The sequence below is a fragment of the Microcaecilia unicolor genome, chromosome 11, assembly GCF_901765095.1.
Source record: "Microcaecilia unicolor chromosome 11, aMicUni1.1, whole genome shotgun sequence".
NCBI lineage: Eukaryota > Metazoa > Chordata > Amphibia > Gymnophiona > Siphonopidae > Microcaecilia > Microcaecilia unicolor.
Window position 1 is genome coordinate 89,613,631 of NC_044041.1, and position 21,301 is coordinate 89,634,931.

The 21,301-nt window shown below is 43.6% G+C and overlaps 1 protein-coding gene across 2 annotated transcripts in view; it reads right to left on the reverse strand.

Annotated features, from left to right (window-relative positions):
- Positions 1-2,241: 2,241 nt before the first annotated feature.
- The window catches only part of SSBP4 (single stranded DNA binding protein 4), a 547,729-nt gene continuing 528,669 nt past the window's right edge, over positions 2,242-21,301 (reverse strand). For both annotated transcript variants that reach the window (XM_030218716.1, XM_030218717.1), the window contains exons 16-18: positions 13,653-13,681; positions 10,046-10,147; positions 2,242-3,231 (exon numbers count right to left, since the gene is read on the reverse strand). In XM_030218716.1, the coding sequence (XP_030074576.1) occupies positions 3,202-3,231; positions 10,046-10,147; positions 13,653-13,681 (161 nt within the window). In that variant the 3' untranslated portion in view covers positions 2,242-3,201. The remainder of the gene's footprint in view (positions 3,232-10,045; positions 10,148-13,652; positions 13,682-21,301) is intronic.

Below are 21,301 nucleotides of genomic sequence, written 5' to 3' on the forward strand. Positions count from 1 at the left end.
AAAAAAAACAACCCATAAAATTAAAAAAATAAAAAAATATCCAGAACAAGGGAACGGGAAAATTTATGCATCAATCTGTACAAAGCTGATCTGGGGGTAAAATAGCAGAAAAAAAAAATAACCACAGACGTGTCTTTTGTAATGAGGTCTCTTTTATATTTAGAAAACAGGAGTGGACTGGGGAAGAAAAGTCCTTCATATTAAAGTTAAAGGTGGTCCCCTGACATTTAAAGAGACGATTACCCTTTATCCCCAGGAGCCGAGAATTATCTGCTTCTAGTGGACAGCCGATGCTGCAGCTGCCTTAAAGGAGTACTGGAAAGCCTTCCCCAGTGCAGATGGGTTAGTGTGCTTACCAGCACACCAGGGATGGGAGAAGTGTCTCTGTCATGCACACATGTTCACAACCAGGCACTCCAAGGCATGCATGGTCTCTGTGCTAGGGTTTTTGCCAGACATGCCATGAATCCCCTGTTGGCCTCGACTGGATCCTTTTTGGAGGTCACAGTGAATTTTTAAAAAAAATTATTAACTAAAACAAGGGGCTGTCCCCTTCAAACCTAGAACAGCTGGCTACACCTAAATGCAACCTTCTTTCTCCTGCCAAGGTACCATTGGTGTGGCTTCTGTATTGTACTTTGATATATCAGTTCAGTGCGAGTAAACTGGGACATTGATTACACAGTACAGACCAGTACTGTCTTTTAACCACTTTTGATGGAATGGTCCATCCTCGTACCTCTGAAGTGATGTGAATATCTGAAAGGTTTCAGAACTATTTGGGAGGTGAAGTGGACTGGAAATTTGCTGGAGGCTTGAACAAGGCACACAGGATCTGAACATGCAGAATGTAGGACCCCAGGTGGAGGTCAGAAGGCTGTAGATACCAGATCCAGCTGTCAAAGGCAATGGTGGGAAAAACTGCCACACATTTCAACATGAATGCAGCCACTAAACATTTGAGCCCACAATGTGGGTGCTAACATTCCTAGAAAGAACCAACAGCAGAGTCTGGACACTCAAGAGGTACTTCCGTGACCTGAGCACAGAAAAAAGGGGAGTCACAGTGGTGTTCGGGGAAAGAGAGCAGAGACAGGCCCATCCTGCTTCCTGCAGGTCTACCAACAGGTCTGCTTTCCTGGCTGATCAAGCATCAACTTCTTGTCAGGCCCTACGCTCATCCAACCTAGCTCCAGAGAATTGTGCTGAAGTCACCGACTCACTGCTTGGCCTTGTCAGATGATGTCATCACAACTCACTGGGTATTAGCCCCCTTCTCTTGCTCAAATACTTCTGCCTTGGGGGGAATATGGAAATTCTGCAAGTAGTGCTAGGGGAAAGAGAAAGGGTAATTGGACTCTATCACTTCCAAAGGAGAAAAAAACCTCCCAAACTGACTGAAGTTGACAGGTGATTGGGTCAGTGCATGCTGTGGAGTAAAATCAGGACTGAATCTGCTAGAGAGCTAGAACCAGCTTGTTCATCCTGACCATACTTACCAACCAAACTCAATTTGTACCCAGTCCTGGTTTCCTGACTCCCTTTTACAATGCTCCATATAGTCCTCTGAATTTCAATACTGTGAATTCCAGAGTGCAAGGAGTTAGAAAGCCTGGCGAGGAACCCAGTGGCACTGAAATTAACTTGGCAAGGATACAGCATAGTATCCAGAGCTGGGGGTTACTGTGGGCATGCTCCCTGAAGGGTGATCTCCCCAAGCTACATAACCTAAGCACTTTAGAATGGAATAGGTAAATGGAATATCTTACACCTAAGTTTGGCCGCTTACATGCTTTTTTGAGATGGTGGTAAATTGTGAAAAGTCGAAGGATCTTACTTCACCTTTCCTCCATAAAATATTCAGGGGGGATGGGGCACAGTCATACTGTTAATGTGTGAAATGCAAAGGTAGAGTTCATATAGCACCCTGGAGCAGTGTCTTCCAATACTATTCTGGGGGCACACCGATCCTGTCAGGTTTTCAGGGCTACCGCAATGAAAATGCATGAGACAAACTGGCTGGAGACACAATGCACACAAATCTACCTCACGCATCTTCACTACACATATCCTAGAAAAACTAGATTCGTTAGGCATGCGCCCCCAGGACAGGGTTGGGGAACGTCATCCAAGCCCCACCTGGTTTTGTGTCATTTTTAGTACTGAGTTTCCTTTACAAAAGCCAACCTGGTCTGGTCTTGCACCTAATTGCCTGGGAGCTATTAGTTATTCTCTAAAAAAAAAAAAAAAAAAAAAAGCTCCAGAAGAATGTTCCAGGATCCATGGCAGCATGCAGTGAGCAAAGCTACAAGATGACATCTTTGAGAAATTCAAGACTGTTCTCCAGCGAGGCAGCTGGACTGGGTTCTATTCATCTTCAGGTCCAAAACAAGTGAATTCTGTGGTCCTCCTCTTCCAAAGAAGGTATGATGACAGTTATAATATGACCTCTGTAGAGTGTCTGGAGCTGCAAAGCATGCGTCGTCAGAGGAAGCATGTGTTTGTAGAGCTGAGGGTAGGAGGAAACCTGGAAGTATGACAATAAAATTCTGCCCTGGATTGGTCTCACTTTTGAGCATCCTGAAGAAGACAAAGCCTGCACAAAGCTGGTGTTCCACTGTAATTTCCCTCAGAGTATGAAACCAACAAGAACATTACAATTTGAGCCAGTTCTTTGCCCTTCCCTTTTCCTCAGTGGTGGAACATCTCATGAAATTGCCCAGGTACATGTTAATTTTGAGCCTTGATATTGGCCTCCCCATACCCCATGTTTGCTGTACCAAAGGAGGCTGGAGATCTGAATGTCCTTCATTTGTTTCTGAATGCCTTTCATGCCACCAGGAGGAGGTGAACCAGTGTGGGTTGAGGAGGATGGAGGGGAGGGGTGAGGAAGAAATGGGGATGGAAGGGAGGGTGGTGGATCCAGACTTCTACTATAAAGGTCTCTTGTGGGACTAGTTCTTCCCATTTCTCTGGTTTTTGTAGAATTCCAAAGGGTTGGCTTCATGGAGAAGAACAGCGCATCTGAAAATATTCTCCACTTTAAATATACAGTTTACAAATTCTTAGTCAATTTTCAGTTTTTTTGTGTTTTTTTTCCCCTTCTCGGCCTCCTCTTCAACGCTCCTGCTCCCATGTGATGAACATCTCCATATGATGTCTGAGCAGCACTTGTTTCAATGTTGGTGGGGGATGGGGGAATCACACACTCATGGTCATGCTGGGAGAATACTGGAGAGAAACAGAGAGAGAGAGAGAGAGAGAGAGAGGAAGAGAGAGGTAAGATCCATGCTCTGAAGTAGATTATCATAGCTGTAGCACCTGCATATCATCCTTGGATATCAATAAATAATCTTAAATGTTAATGACATACCAAATGCTAATCTCTACTATCTCCTCCTCTCTCTTAGAAATTATATGTACATGTCCCAAGCCTTCTTGGTCACTTACAGTCTTCATCTCCACCAGGAAGCTGTTCCATGAATTCATCACCCATTACATAAAGAAATATTTCCTCAGGTTACTTCTGAGTTTATCCCCTTTCACCTTCATCCTATGCCCCCTCATTGCAGAACTTCCTTTCAATTGAAAGAGATATACCAAAGAGGTATTTCACTATTCTCCTGCTTTTCATTAAAAAAAAAATATATAGATACATTTTTAAGACTGTCCCCATACACTGACATTTTAGAAGCTGCCCTCTGGCCCGACTCCATCTTGTTTATACACAGTACTCCAAATGTGGTCTCACCAGAGACTTGTACAGAAGCATATCACCTCCCTTTCCTACTGGCCATTCCTCTCCTTATATACCCATCATTTTTTGTTATTTTTGGAAGTCACTTTTTCTATCTGTTTGGCCACCTGAAGATCATCAGATTTGATTATCCCCAGATCTGGCTCTTTTTTCCTGAAACAGAGCTTCTCATACTGTACCACTCCTTTGGGGTTCTGCAACTTAAAAGTATGATGTTGTGTATTTTTAGCATTAAATCTTAGGTGTCAAATTTTCTAGACCATTCATATAGAATACTGTCACCGTGGAAGAAAGGTGGAGGCTTGGAATCGCCCACCAGGAGGAAGAGACAAAAACAGAACTCAATCACACCTTGGACAGATACAGAGAACGATGGAAAGGGTTGACCAGGTGTTGAGTAGGGTTTACGCTTCTATATCAGACAGGGTCAACTTCTTTGTAGACTGCTGTATTACAAATTATTTTACCAGGTCAAAGAAAACTGGATTAATCAAGGAAATGGGCAGAAGATCCCTGGCCGACTCCAGTCCTTAAGAGTCCTTAAGGGTTTTCAGGAGATCCCTAATGAATATGCATGAGATGCAAGGCATGGTAAGCAAAGCATGCTCACTGTGGATATCCCAAAAAACAGACCTGTTTGTGGCTCTTGAGGAGAGGAGTTAATTGCAGTGGCGTAGCCACAGGTGGGCCTGGGTGGGCCGGGGCCCACCCACTTAGGGCTCAGGCCCACCCAACAGTAGCACATGTTTAGTGTAGCTGGTGGGATCCCAAGCTCGGCCAGCTGAAGATTTCTTCCTGATGGTAACGAAAATAGTACTCTCCATGATACCGGCACCTGTGTATGTTCAGTTTTCAGCGCATGCCTGCTACAGACTGCAAGGTGGAAAGAAGCGCTTTCCCACCAGCTGAGATATTTTTTGGGTGGTGGTTGGGAGGGGGGGGGGGGGGAGAACAATTGGTGCCCACTCAGTTCTTCCCTAGGCCCACCCAAAATCTGTTGTCTGGCTACGCCCCTGGTTAATTGTCCTTGCTTTATCCCTGTCAAGTAACACCTGGTTTTCAGTCAGGCAAGGGAGGGATTTGGGGAGAGACCCAGTTACTTTCAGCTTATTGTACCATCTTTATTGTGCGAGTGCAACCTCTAATGGAGAGAGCCAAATTCTCTCTCTCCCATCCCGAGAACCAGTTCAAAACTCTCCTGTGGGGGAGGAAAGACAGAGAGGGAGAAATGCCGCTTTCGTTGGAGTCTGGGTACTAAGCTTTTCTTTCCCATACACATTAACCCCCTAATTCTGTAAAAGTCACCAAAAATTGCACACACGATTTAATTAACAAGCTAATTTGCACTAATAATTTGAATTTTAACATGCAATCATCGGCACTAATTATATTTCATGCAGGTTTATGCGCGATTTGAAAAAGAGGGTGCAGAAATGGGAGGGGCATGGGCAGAATGGTGGCATTCCTAAAATTAATGGGGCTACGGGCCTAATGTACGAGTGTACATTTGCACCACGTTTCAGCTGGTGCAAATGACGCATAAAGTTAGGCGTGATTCCCCAGGTGCAAATAATATTCTATAAACCACAGCTAACTTTAAGTACAGTTAATAGAACAGTGCTTTTTTTCAACGCCGTATACAAAATCTAGTCCTAAAGGGGTGATTTTATAAGGAGCCATAGTATACACAGAAATGCCAGCATTCTAGTCATTTAAGAGGTGTTTTACTAAAGCGTAGCTCGAGTTATCTACAGTAGGGCCCATAGGAATAAAATGGGCCCTGCTGCAGATAACTCGAGCTAAGCTTTAGTAAAAGATCCCCTTACACCAGTATGGGAACACATATGCACATAAATGACGATACTCCAGTTATGCGCTTTTCCACTAATTCCGAAACCTGGTCCTGGAGGCACCCCGGCCAGTCAGGTTTTCCGGATATCCACAATAAATATGCATGAAAGATATCTGCATGGACTGACTCCGCTGCTTGCAAATCTCTCTCATGAATATTCACTGTGGATATACTGAAAACCTGACTGGCTGGGATTACATCCAGGGCCAGGTTTGGGAACTACTGTGCTATTCTGTAAGTATTTGCCAATCTTCCACAGTGTAATTTGCAGGTGGGTTTTTTTTTTTTTTTTAATTTTATTGTTAAAAGTTATAACCATAGAAATAACAATGAGGGATGCTATTTCTATGGTTGCAGGTGGATATTCTACATGGGTGGAAGCACAATTACAGGTAGAAATTGCAGAATACTCACAGGGGTTGGTGACTCTCACCAACTCAGGTATGTGGGAGTCGCAGGGGAACAAAGAGCGGCGGCATGGTGAGGCAAAAATTTTGTGTTCCACCCCCCCCCCCCCCCCCGGGTCTTGTGCTCTTGTCCTCCCAAAATTCAAGGCCTGGCTATGCAACTGGCCTAAATATGTGTCTACTTGATCTTTTAAACTAGGCGCTCTGTGATAGAATTGCCCTCAAATTAGAGCATATTTTCCAAGGGGGTGGGTGAGGGGGGGAAGTAGGAAGGATTTGTTATATGTGCAACAGCTATCTAGTCCTCTGGGTCATCGTGAAGGAATAACGCGGTTCACTCAGGTTGGGATGGTATATGTTCTTGTGCAGATATGGTGGTAGCTTTAGGTTTGGGTGGGTGCAGGGGTGGGGTAATGTGTTCCTCATCAAAAAGTTGGTCACTTTAACTGTATTGTACGCTGTGCATATTCCTTTGTGAATTTAATAAAATATAATTCAAATAACATTGCCTTCAAAATGAGGAAAAGCACATCTGTCCCACTGTGAATCTACGGGCCAGGCAAAAAAAAAGACAACAGTGTTCATGGAATAATTTGGAAATGCTTCATGTTTTGCATGAGGCCTGAACGGTTTTTCTTTCTGATGACAGATACAGTCATCAGAAGATCTTGTAGTGATTAATCAATTGTGTCTACCTCATTATTCGGTTGCGTTTCAATCTTATAAACAAAAAAGGGTTGGAGGCGTTTTAATAGTTTTTAAGGAATTTTGGAAACTAATTTAAAAAGATATCGTGGAAGTTGAGGGTATGGAAATTCTCTGTTTATCCTCTTGTCAGATGAATATAATTTTATGTTATTGTGTCCCTGGTAAATAGGGATCTTTCCATGTTAATAGAGTTGTTTTGTGATCTTAATTTAACTTCTAGAAACACATTGATTTTGGGCGATTTTAATTTACATGTTGACAAGTATGGGTTATGTAGTATTGTTTCTAATTTGTTTTAGCTATAATAGGTATTCTTGGATGGCAACAGTTGGTGGATGTTGCTATACATACAGGTGGACATGTTTTAGATTTAGCTTTTACTGATAAAAATTTATCTAATTCAGAGTCTTGGTTATATGAATTCAAAGATTTTCCATGGTCTGACCATTTGACGATAAAATCATGTTTTAAAGTAGTATTTAATGAAAATAGAGCTAAGAGGTCGTTTACACATTGCTCCCGGGCTCCTTATGAGCTTTCAAGATCATAGAGTAGCATTAGTAGACAATCTTGCTGCATTTGATATTCTGATGTGAGTTTAGTGTTTCTGAAATCTTTGGACTCGGTGGCTCCGATACAGGAATATCGAGCAGTTAAATACATGGAGGCTCATTTTCAAAACACACAGACTTACAAAGTTACATAGGTTACTATTAGGCTCATTTTCGAAAGAGAAAAATGTCTAAAAAGTGACATTAAGCAGCATTTGGATGTTTTTCTCACAAAAACATCCAAATTGATATTTTCAAAACCAATTTTTAGATGTTTTTCTATGAAGTCTGTCAGAAGTGCGTTCAATTCACAAGGGGGTGTGTCAGGGGCGAGTTAAGAGCGGGATGTTTTTCAGCTGTAATGGAACAAGACAAAACTGTCCAGGACTAAAATTAAAATGTTTTGAGCTAGACCTATTTTTATAACAAATAAGGCACAAAAGGGTGCCCTAAAATAATCAGATGACCACTGGAGGGAATAAGGGATGACCTCCCCTTGCTTCCCTAGTGGTCACTAAGCCCCTCCCACCCCCCAAAAATGTGATTAAAAATATTACTTGCCAGACTCAGATGTTATACTCAGGTCCATTAGAGCAGCATGCAGGTCCCTGCAGTAGCTAGTGGAGGGTGCAGTGCACTGCAGACAGGTGGACCCAGACCCTTACTTCCCCCTACCTGTTACACTTGTGGTGGAAAACTGTGAGCCCTCCAAAACTCACCAGAAACCCACATGTAGGTGCCCCCTTCACCCATAAGGGCTATTGTAGTGGTGTACAGTTGGGCGTAGTGGGTTTGGGGTAGGTTTTGGAGGGCTCAGATAAGGGAGCAATGGTGAGATGTGTACCTGGAAGCATTTATTTGAAGTCCACTGCAGTGCCCCCTAGGGTGCCCTATTGCTTTCCTGGGATGTATGGAGGACCAATCTACTAAAAATGCTGGCTCCTCCTACATCCCAATGGCTTTTCATTAGTGTGTGAAGATCAAGTCATTAAAACCATGAGTAAGATTACCAACTCTTTCTGTCCTACAGATTATTGTCATCCCTCTATTAATAAGGCCTTAAAACCTGTGGTTGGAAAAGTATACACTAAAGTTTTTAATCTTTCTTTTTAATCAGGTAGTTTGCCAGATTCCTTAAAAATTGCAGCTGTTAGTCAATTGTTGAAGAATTCCTCTCTAGACCCTAATTTTATCGCTAGTTATGGACCAATATCATCACTGCCCTTCCTTGCAAAACCCATTGAGAAATTAGTCTATGATCAGTTATTAGATTTTGGAACGACATAACATATTGGACGTGCATCAATTTGGATTTCGATTGATGCATGACATGGAGACTATCGATTTCAATGATGGATATAATTAGGGAAGGTTTTGATGTGAGAAAACATCTCATTTTGGTGAGTTTGGATATCTCTGAGGCATTCCACACCATCTCTCATAAAATATTGCTGAAACGTCTGAAATCTATAGGCATAAGTGAGGTAGTAGTGACTTGGTTTTCATCGGTTCTGACAGGAAGAAAGTTTTATGTTTTAAGGATCAAGAGAAATCTGCAGTATCAGAGTGCCTATCTGGAGTACCATAGGGTTCTTCTTTATCAGCAATGATATTTAATATAGTTTTGTTACCGGTGTAGGTTGTTGAATAGTCTGGATTTGATATTTAGGTTATATGCAGATGATATCCAACTTCTGATTGCCACTTGCTTAGCAAATGTTGAGACTGCTTAAATGCAATTAATCAATGGCTGTACAGTAATTAATTAAAGCTTAACATGGCAAAAACTCAAATTCTTCTACTGTCTAGTCATCTAAGTGGACACATATCTGAAGAGTTTGTGATTAATGATATTAACATTCCAATTGTTAATACTATTTGAAATTTGGGGGTGCTATTTGATCCTTCTCTTTCTATGAAACCACAAGTTATGAATATGGTAGAACAGGTGTTTCTGATACTAAAGATAGTGAGAAGACTTCGACATTTTCTTAGTTTTCCCAACTTTAGGTTGGTTGCTCAGACTGTGGTGATAACATGTTTCGATTATTGTAATGGTTTGTTGATAGGTTTGACTAAAAATCAGATGAAAGCTTTGCAAATTGTGCACAATTCTGCAATGAGAATTGTTTTGGGGTTCGCCATGATCTTGCCATATTATTCCAATTTTGAGGGAGCTTCATTGGCTGCCGATTGAGCAAAGAATTACTTTAAAATACTATTGTTGGTGTTTAAAGTCCTTAATAAGTTAGTCTCCCCTGTTATTGCTTCAACATTGAGAATTCATCAACCTGCTAGAGCACTTAGATCGGCTAATTTGAATTTAATAGAAATGCCATCGTTTAAGCAGATTAGACTTGAAGAGTACAGGACTGCAATGTTCAAGGTTATGGGACCAAAGCTCTGGAATGAACTGCCACCCTTACTGAGAGGTCTACAGAACTGTACAGAGTTTAAATGTAATTTAAAAACTTTTTTATTTCAGGAGATATTTGGATGTTAACTAGAGAAGGGTATTCATGAATGATATAGTTTTTTTGGTGAGGTTCGTCACTGAAATTCAGTTAGATTATTTCTGTAAGACACAGTGATGTGACAGTTTTTACCAAGGTGGGGCATTTTTGATATGTTGTTTTGTATTTTATGTGTCTGTATGTTCTTGAGTTGTTTTGTATTTTTATTATAGATGTTAATTTGTTCGCCGCCAAGTACTATGGGATTGTGCGGCTAATAAATATTTAAAATAACTAAATAAATAAAGTCTCCTTACGCTTTCGCTTTGGAAAGGGTTTAAGAAATTTCCGCCCATCTCACTGTCATCTCGAGGGGTTCCTGGGGGGTTATTCATCCCCGCCATGTTATTTGGAGAGTTCTATACAGAAGAAAGAAAGAAAGAAAGAAAAAAAAAAAGAACTCTAGAAAATTCTGACATTACAGATACAAACAGCTATCAACATGTAAAATCAATAAATTCCGTTCCTGTTTTTTTTTCCTGAGAAGAGAGATTACCGGGTCCACAGATACAGTGGGGGAAATAAGTATTTGATCCCTTGCTGATTTTGTAAGTTTGCCCACTGACAAAGACATGAGCAGCCCATAATTGAAGGGTAGGTTATTGGTAACAGTGAGAGATAGCACATCACAAATTAAATCCGGAAAATCACATTGTGGAAAGTATATGAATTTATTTGCATTCTGCAGAGGGAAATAAGTATTTGATCCCTCTGGCAAACAAGACCTAATACTTGGTGGCAAAACCCTTGTTGGCAAGCACAGCGGTCAGACGTCTTCTGTAGTTGATGATGAGGTTTGCACACATGTCAGGAGGAATTTTGGTCCACTCCTCTTTGCAGATCATCTCTAAATCATTAAGAGTTCTGGGCTGTCGCTTGGCAACTCGCAGCTTCAGCTCCCTCCATAAGTTTTCAATGGGACTAAGGTCTGGTGACTGGCTAGGCCACTCCATGACCCTAATGTGCTTCTTCCTGAGCCACTCCTTTGTTGCCTTGGCTGTATGTTTTGGGTCATTGTCGTGCTGGAAGACCCAGCCACGACCCATTTTTAAGGCCCTGGCGGAGGGAAGGAGGTTGTCACTTAGAATTGTACGGTACATGGCCCCATCCATTCTCCCATTGATGCGGTGAAGTAGTCCTGTGCCCTTAGCAGAGAAACACCCCCAAAACATAACATTTCCACCTCCATGCTTGACAGTGGGGACGGTGTTCTTTGGGTCATAGGCAGCATTTCTCTTCCTCCAAACACGGCGAGTTGAGTTCATGCCAAAGAGCTCAATTTTTGTCTCATCTGACCACAGCACCTTCTCCCAATCACTCTCGGCATCATCCAGGTGTTCACTGGCAAACTTCAGACGGGCCGTCACATGTGCCTTCCGGAGCAGGGGGACCTTGCGGGCACTGCAGGATTGCAATCCGTTATGTCGTAATGTGTTACCAATGGTTTTCGTGGTGACAGTGGTCCCAGCTGCCTTGAGATCATTGACAAGTTCCCCCCTTGTAGTTGTAGGCTGATTTCTAACCTTCCTCATGATCAAGGATACCCCACGAGGTGAGATTTTGCGTGGAGCCCCAGATCTTTGTCGATTGACAGTCATTTTGTACTTCTTCCATTTTCTTACTATGGCACCAACAGTTGTCTCCTTCTCGCCCAGCGTCTTACTGATGGTTTTGTAGCCCATTCCAGCCTTGTGCAGGTGTATGATCTTGTCCCTGACATCCTTAGACAGCTCCTTGCTCTTGGCCATTTTGTAGAGGTTAGAGTCTGACTGATTCACTGAGTCTGTGGACAGGTGTCTTTCATACAGGTGACCATTGCCGACAGCTGTCTGTCATGCAGGTAACGAGTTGATTTGGAGCATCTACCTGGTCTGTAGGGGCCAGATCTCTTACTGGTTGGTGGGGGATCAAATACTTATTTCCCTCTGCAGAATGCAAATAAATTCATATACTTTCCACAATGTGATTTTCCGGATTTAATTTGTGATGTGCTATCTCTCACTGTTACCAATAACCTACCCTTCAATTATGGGCTGCTCATGTCTTTGTCAGTGGGCAAACTTACAAAATCAGCAAGGGATCAAATACTTATTTCCCCCACTGTACACTAGAGATAAAACCTGGAATTTCTCAGTCTCATTTGGTCATTGGACTGCTTATTGTCCAATTCAGGGGCACAACCATGGTACACTGGGGGGAAGGGAAACTACTTGGGCCAGTCCAAAGCCCTGTGATACAGGATCCAAAATCCCTGCTTTACAGAAACTGTCCTGAAGCAGAATTTCTCAGCAGCATTCCATTCCTTGGCTGTCTGTTCAGTGAAGGCTCAGGGTTAATTATCAGTAATTAAAAGTTTGTAGTTCTGATAAGTTCAACCTGTAACATCATGTTAACGCCCCAGGGGAGGGCTGGTATGGAGGTTTTTGATTTTTCTCTTTCAGTAGGGTTTTAGACATTAATTCCCACCCCTGCATCAACTAAAAAATAAATGAGCTTGGAAATAGCTGTTTTTAAAGTTTTCTAAATGCACATTGGTGTAATCGCCTTCCCTCCTAGGAGGAGTCATCTTCAGAACAATGGCACAAACTTGCCACAGAGGGGCAGTTACCTGACTGGGTTAAGCCCTAGGTCATGAGTGGGCAGCCATGGTTCTTGAGAGTCCCAACCCAGTTGGGTTTTCAAGATTTCTGCAATGAATATGCATGATGTTGAGTTGCATGCACTGCTTCCATTGCCTGCAAATCGACCTCATGCATATTCATTGTGGAAATCTTGAAAACCTGAATGGGTTATGGCAACATCACAGCCAGCTCGGTCCAATCAGAGCTGTCCAAATAAGGCTGCTCCCACCGCTGCACAGGAATGGTTCACAATTGCAGACCTACCTTTTAACAGGGAAATTTTCAATCGGTCTGGGTTACACAGTGGTACAGACTACGCAAAGCCAAACTTTTCCAAAGGGGCAGAAAAGTAAAGCCACAGCTTGGGATCTCACTTCCTGCCCTAGGCACCTCTAATCTGGTCTGGATTCTCTGCCCCTATCACTCTGAATGATTCCAGCTCTGTGACCAATGTATTTACTAATATGTTGCCCTGTCTTAGGAGAACTCAATTTTATCTGTGCAGAAAGCATAAAATATTATGGGATCAATATTCAGCTGGCGGCAGTGTACATTTTGCTGACCACCGCTGGTGATATTTCCGGATATTCCATGCCGGGCTTTGGCACTGAATATCCGGTTTATGAGATGCCGGATAACACGTGGCTGGTTGATATTCAGAAATTAACCCTCTGTAAGGGCCCCTTTGCTGCATGCCAGTCCGGCAGTACTGCAGGAGCTGGCGGTAGTGCCACCCCCACCGTGTGCCATTTCCATTGTAAAAAAAAAAATTTTTTTTTGGGTGCCAGGGCTTACCTGGCAGTAACCAGGCAGCACATTAGCATAGGAGGCGGTAAGGGCTCCCCCAGGAAATGGCCATGTGTCAAGTGTGTACTTACCGCATAGCCATTTCCTGTTTCTAAAGAAAAAAAAACCCCACTGTGGTAAAAGGGGCCTCAATGTGTGGCAAGTCCACACACCAATGTCACCGCAGGGGCCCTTTCACCGCAGCATGGAAAAAGGACCACAAAGATAGGACTTTTATGCGGTCCCTGTGCTGCTTAAATGCTGAATAGCCCAAAACAGCTGGTTTTCACTTAGGCGCTAATTTTCAGCAGAGATACCCGGTTAAATGCTGCTGAAAATGAGCAGATAGCTTCGAACAAGCAATTTAACCAGTCAGCGACCATCTCTGACCAGCTAAATTATTCTAAATATCAACCAGTCTGTTTCTTTTTGCTGGTTGGGGGGATAGGGTTTGTACCTTTGGCAGCCCATCCATGTCTCCAGAGCCTAGAAAGAAAAAGTAAAAATTAGTCACACCTTAATAACACGTTTCCAGTGATCTGTCTCATTTTCACTTCTAAATGTTCAGCTGCTCTGATTTTGCACTGAAATCCCAATGTGCCCCCTGTGCAGCCACTTTGATCACTGACAACTGTTCAACACCAAAACAAAAGGAAGGCTCCAAGTTTATTTACGGTAAACAGCAAATACTCTCAAAGCAGAGTCTAGATATACAGCAAGAAAATCCCCTAAAATAGTCAAATCAGTGACACAAGGGCTGCAGCTACAGGTTCCTGTTCCTCAGGATAGCCCAAGATCCACTGGCAATGGGACTGGAGAGTACTTGACTAGCTCAGGGATCTGATGCAGAGAGGCTAGAGCTGGGGGTCTCTAACAGTGCACAGAGACCAAAACAGTTTTTTTTTTAAATTTGGGGAGGGGGAGTAACTGAAGTGTATTTATGGATGTAATTGTTGGTTGGACTAAATAGGTAAAAACATCTGCTGAACTCAGGGAACACATCTGTCCTCCACAAGATCTCAACATGGTCTTTTCCCTGCTCCTCAAGTTTCAAGTTTATTAATGACTTTCTATCCTATCCATTAATCGTGTATCTAGGTGACTTACAATCTAATAAGGGGAAAGGAAAGACATACTCATAACAACACTATAAAAAAAATACAATATCTCATAGGACAAGAAGAAGAGGAAAAGGGAAAAACAGTAGGATAGTACAAGCGCTGGTGCTCCACTCAATCTCAGGCCACAAGAAAAAAAAAATAAGTCTTTAACTCAGCCTTAAACTGAGATAAAGTAGGAAGGATCTTTAAACCTTCTGGCAAGCAATTCCAAAGCTGGGGGGCTTGTACAGAAAAATTGAGTGATGAGCAGCAACAGAAGAAACATCATGAAATGGGGAAACAATTAAAAGATCTCGCTGAGATGAATGTAAGAGATGATATAAGGAATAATAAGTTCTGAGAGGAAGGATGGCTCCTCAGTGGCACAAACCTTATAAACCAAAAAAAGTAGCTGATATTTAATGCAATAGAGAACTGGAAGTCAATGGGCATCCTCTCTCTCTAGCCAAAACCATTTACCATCCCCTGCAGGCTACACCCAACCACATGTATCATTTTTTCAACAGGAAAATGCATTTTGGATCCAGCTCAGGAGACTAACCTTCCTGGTGTGCCAGTATACCATTCAGTGGCCACTAGAGTGCGCTGTTCAACTACAAAACAGTTTCTCTGCCTCATATCACGTGAATATTAATTCTGGGAGTGAGTCAGCCCTGGTTTTTAATCCCACTGCAGCCATTAAGATGTAGCTTTGAATTTTCTTCAATTTACAAGTCTCTGCATGCACAAGAAGGGGGATGGGAAGTAAAACCAGCACTGGATCACCCTGTCCCTTCTAAGATAGTATTGTTGGTTGCACTAGTATGAAGTAACACTAGAAAGTTTCTTTTCTTTTTTTTAAGAGAGTTATCGAACGGCAGCATTCTGCAGTCATTTATCTTTCTGTAAATTTGCCCTCTGCAAGGCCTCCTCATTCCATGCCTTCTCGTCTTTCATCAGGAAACTATCACATCTCATTACTGAGCCTGCATGAGTGCTGACTTAGTGCATCTCCTCTGGTGTATGCTGGGATCCTGCATTACATCAGCAGTTAACAATTTCATCCCCCACCCTTCCCCCATAAAGTCACTATCTCGCTTCTTAAATTAGTTAACATGATTTTGGTCCTGTTTAGCCTCCCTTCCCTCAAAAAATGTGAGATTTGCTAAGAAATCTCTCCTCCTGTGTAGTCAAAATCTACTGGAAGCAGTCACTAGCGAGTCGATATTCAAAGTGATTTAACTGGTCAGAAACTGGTCCTGGCTTGTTAAATCGCCTGTTTGGAGCTAAGCAGTCATTTTCAGTGACACGACTGGGTTAGTGCCACTGAAAATGTCCAGTTAGCGCCCATCTGAAAACCGGCTATTTTGGGGGTGTTCCGGGTGTACAGTTAGGGTTACCATATTTTGTCCCCCCAAAAGGACACATGCCCCGTCCCCACCACACACCCCGCCCCCTTTCACACCCTCACTCCGCCCTTGTCACATTTTCCCCTCCCCCTGTCACACACCCCGTCACTCCCCCTCCCTGTCACCCCCCTCCCCTTACCTTACTACTGCCCTGGTGGTCTAGTGACCTCCTCGGGGCAGGAAAGAGTCCCCTCTATTCTGCCTGGAGCGCTGCCCTGCATGTATCCTTCCTGTTCCTGATCTCGGCGCCGATTTAAAATGGCCGCCGAGAGTTGAAGTCTTGCGAGGTCACTTCAACTCTCGGCGGACATTTTGAATCGGAAGAGGTCACTAGACCACCAAGGCAGTAGTAAGTAAGGGGAGGGGAGGCTAGCAATCTGCTCATTTGTCCGGATTTCTGGACAAATGGGCAGATTGGCAAAACCCGCCCTGTTGCCCGGACATGTCCTCAAAAAGAGGACATGTCTGGGTAAATCTGGACATATGGTAACCCTAGGTACAGTCAGCACTTGGGGGCCCTTTTACTAAGGTGCACTGAAAAATGGCCTGCGGTAGTGTAGACGCGTGTTTTGGGAATGCGCAGAATCTTGCCGCACGTCCATCTTGGGTCCGAGACCTTATCGCCAGCCATTGACCTAGCGGTAAGGTCTCATGCGGTAACCGGGCAGTAATGGTCTACACGCATAAAATGCCGATTACTGCCTGATTACCGCCTGCGCACCAGAAAATAAAAATATTTTCCTGCGCACATAGCGGACGTGCATCATAAATGAAATTACTGCAAGGGCCACGCGGTAACTCAAAACTGACACGTGTTGGGCACGCGTAGTGGCCTATGCGGCTTAGTAAAAGGGCCCCTTGGCTGGTTAAGTGCCGATATTCAGCATTTAACCAGCCAAGGTAACTGCATAAATAGGACTGCATAAAAGTCAGTTCTATCTTTATGTGGTGCCCCATGGCCGATTAAGAGGCCCTTTTACTAAGGCGTGCTGAAAAATGGCTTGTGCTGGTGTAGGCCTGTGTTTTGGGTGTGCACAGGTCCATTTTTCAGCTCACCTGCAAAAAAGGCCTCTTTTTTTTGTGTGGCTGAAAATGGACGTGTGGCAAAATTAAAAGCCGCGTGCGTCCATTTTCGGCCTTACCGCCACCCACTGACAGGTCTCATGCGTTAACCGGGCAGTAAGCGCCAGCGCGCATGCACTGCCGATTATCGCCGGGTTAAGTGTCACGTGGTAGAAAATTTCTACCACATGTTTTGGATGCGTGCCAAAAATAGAATTACCGCCCAGGGCACGGGTAGCTGGGCGGTAGTTCCAATTTGACGCACGTTGTACGTGCGTAGGCGCCTACGTGCCTTAGTAAAAGGGCCACTAAGTACTGAATATTGCATTTAATTGGCTGCGCTTTAGCCGGCTCTGCTAACCTGGAAATTCAATGCTGAAGCCTGGACAAGGTCTGGCATTCAATTTCTGGGAATAACACCAGCAGCATCACCAAAGCGGTTGAATATTGGGGCCTAGGAGGCGAACTTCTCAACTCTGAGCACAAGGGAAAGTGGAGACATAGAACTACTAAAAAAATATATATATATATATATAATGCAAATTGCAAAATAATGTTTCTGTGAGTTGCAGGGGGGGGGGGAGGAGGAGGCAAAAAGTAAAAAGATGGAGGAGGGGTGTGATTTTTCTGAATAATGTGCAAGGCACAAACATGTGGGGTTGATATTCAGCTGACGGTGGTGTTATACCTGGAAATTCAATGCTGGGTCACGTCTGCCCTCAGAATGCCCCCACAATAGCTGGTTTCGAGTTGGGCACTAACTCGAACATTTTCAGCGTCACTAACCAGTTAAGTGCCACTGAACATGACTGGTTAGCCCCGAACAAGCGATTTAACTGGCCATGAACCGTTTCTGGCCTGTTAAATCATCGATCTTGTCATTATTAATTTTTTTGGCTCTGTGAGACACTGATTCCTGCGCAAGTGTTGGCACTTGGAAAGCATGAGTTGGTCACTTTGATTTCAGCAAATTGAGTCACTTTCAGGGACAACCTATTTTGCACCACCAAATTTTAGACCCACTTGCACCTCAAAAAACAGCAGGTACATGAGAGACCACTCTCTGTACCACTTCATGCTTCAGTGTTAAGTAAGTGCCAGGGACAATAGTTCCTGTGATGCTATGGCCTGGCACTGTCCCACTTCTGGGTAAGCTCATTCACCCTCCCATATGCATCTTCCACATTTGCAAGGCAAACACAACAGCATCCTCCTGCTAATAAGGGTGAGCCACAAACCAGTAAGATTTCAGGATATCCACGATCAATACGCATGAGGCAGATTTGTATACAGGCTCGTTACTTTTAAATCCTGAAAACCAGACTGGTTTGTGGGCCTCAAGGACAAAATTTGAGGGCCCCTGATCTGAGGTATGAACAGACCTGGGCTGGCTCAAGCACTCGCTCTCTCTCTCTCCGACACATTCTGTCAAAGTGAGAGAGTGGGCCGTGTTATCACATGAGTGCAGGCCTGTGTGTGTCTACTTGCAACTTGGGCCGGGGAGCTGGAAATGTTGAACAAGGGATGGAGGGGTGGGGAAGGGAAGAGGAGCTGCTGCTTGCCTGCCACCTCCTCCCCCCAAATCCTGCCCCCCCCCCACCCCAGGCTGGTACCTAGTCAATCAAGTGGCAGGGCCAGTCCTGACCCATGTATTGTTTCTAGTATGGCACAACAAAAGGGAAACAAGGATGCTACTAAAATAAAGGAACGACAACTAATCAAAATCAACACAACATCAAAAACGGACCCTTACCAAATAATTCAAGCAGGATACATAAACGCTAGATCAGTAGTCAATAAAACAACAATTATAACAGACTGGATCACAGCAGACAATCTTGACTTACTACTCATCAGCGAAACCTGGATCCACGACCTCAAGGACCCCATAATTTTGGAACTTTGCTCCCCGGGATACAAAATTACTCATTGGACACGGAAAGAAAAAAGAGGTGGAGGTCTAGCACTAATCTACAGATCTCACTTCAATATAACAACAACTGCGGAGTCTATAACACCAGAACTTGAAATCGCCTCAGTTAGAATCAACCACACCAACTTGCTTGACAACCTAAACGTTGTCTTATTTTACAGACCACCAGGTAATTGGCAAGAGTGTCAATCACTCTTCATGGATTTCATATCGAATACTTGTGTCTCAAACCCCAACCTACTTATTATTGGAGACATAAATATACACCTCAAGGACCCTAAGGCAACCAATACACGTGAATGCAAGGACTTCCTCCAACTATGGGACCTTAGCTGGCCCCCTATACAAGCCACACATGTCAAAGGACACACAATTGACCTCATCACACACAAACTATCCTCAGACCTAAACCTTATACTAACAGATACAAAATGGTCGGACATTCCATGATCAGATCACTATAAACTAAACTCCACCCTACTGTGGAGGAAAAAAGGTACGAACCTCAAGCAAGAACCCACAACTTACACCACGAGAGACCAAATTGACCCTGTCACATTCTGGCAACAGATGTACAATAATGATTGGATGGCACAAACAGATTCCAAACATTATCTACTAAATTGGGACGACAGATGTAAGAACACATTAGACATCATTGCACCACTACAACAAAGAACTACACGTAGACAAAACTCAATACCTTGGTTCAACGAAAAACTGAAATCACTAAAAACACACTAGGAGACTCGAACGAGCATGGAAAAAAATGAAAGATGAATATATACTTAACGCATGGAAACAACAGCAAAGAAAATACAAATACTCAATAAGACAAACCAAAAGAGCATACTACAAAACCAAAATAGGGCCAGACTACAAAGACGCACATAAACTCTACCAACTTGTGAACAAATTAATAGACACCACACCGGTGACCAGTGGCGTAGGATGGGGGGGGGGGGGGGGGGGGCGGTGGGGTGGTCCGCCCCGGGTGCACGCACTGGGGGGGTGTCGGCTCGCTGGTTCCCTGAGAAAGCAGGGAAGCAGCAGAGCCGACGCAGCTCCCAGTGACGTGCACTGGGGGCGGATCGGCCCTCCTGCCTGCCCTCCGCTGAAAGATACGGTGCGTTTCGGGGGGGGGGAGCGCTCCGGAGGGGGGGGCGCCGTGCTCTGCACCCGGGGGGGGGGGGGTGCGCAGCGGCAACCCGCCCCGGGTGTCAGGCACCCTCGCTACGGCACTGCCGGTGACCACAACTAGCACAGACATCCCATCAGCAGATAACCTTGCCAAATACTTCAATAAGAAAATCATAAAACTACGATCCACGCTACCACTCAATACCACTGATCATGAAAAATTCATGGAATGCTTGGACCCAACTACCGGTGAATACCCAGCAGATCGAACCTGGACTAACTTCGATCTGTTAACCGAAGAAACCATCACACAAGCAATCAACAAATTCTCCAAAACCCACTCCAAATTGGATATTTGTCCCAGTAACCTAATAAGGCTCGCCCCCCAATGTTTCATAACAGACCTTACATCACACATGAATTACATGTTGCAACACGGACTATTCCCCAAGGACAAAGGAAATATACTTCTTACCCCTATACCCAAAGACTTAAAGAAAAAACTAAATGACACAACCAACTATCGACCAGTAGCATCAATCCCCCTGGTAGTTAAACTAATGGAAAGTATGGTAACCAAACAACTTACCAACTACCTAAGGAAATTTACTATACTACATGAATCACAGTCAGGATTTCGATCCAACCATAGCACTGAAACAGTGCTAACTACTCTCATAACCAAATTTAAACAATTAATTGCACCTGGAAACAATGTGCTCCTCCTACAATTTGACATGTTCAGCACGTTCGACATGGTCAGCCACCAAATACTCTCAAACATCCTGGACTATTTCGGGATTGGAGGAAACATACTTAGATGGTTCGAAGGCTTCTTAACGGCAAGAACCTACCAAGTGATATCAAACTCAAAAACGTCAACATCATGGAAACCTGAATGAGGAGTACCACAAGGATCACCGCTCTCGCAGACTCTTTTTAACTTAATGATGACACCATTAGCCAAATCGCTATCCAACCAAGGACTCAACCCGTACATCTATGCTGATGATGTCACGATATACATCCCGTTCAAACAAGATATAACCGAAATCACAAACGAAATCACACACAGACTCCAAATAATGAACTCATGGGCGGACACATTCCAACTAAAGCTAAACACAGAAAAAACACAATGTCTCATCCTGTCCTCATAATACAATACAAACAAACAAACCCAATACCATAAATACCCCAGATTACACCCTTCCGATCTCAGACAGCTTGAAAATTTGGGGAGTCACAATTGACCGAAATCTTACACTAGACGATCACGCGAAAAATACAGCAAAGAAAATGTTCTACTCAATGTGGAAACTTAAAAGGATCAAACCTTTCTTCCCAAGACAAATATTCCGCAGCCTAGTACAATCAATGGTACTAAGCCATCTAGACTACTGCAATGCCATTTATGCTGGATGCAAAGAACAAATCATTAAGAAGCTTCAAACCGCTCAAA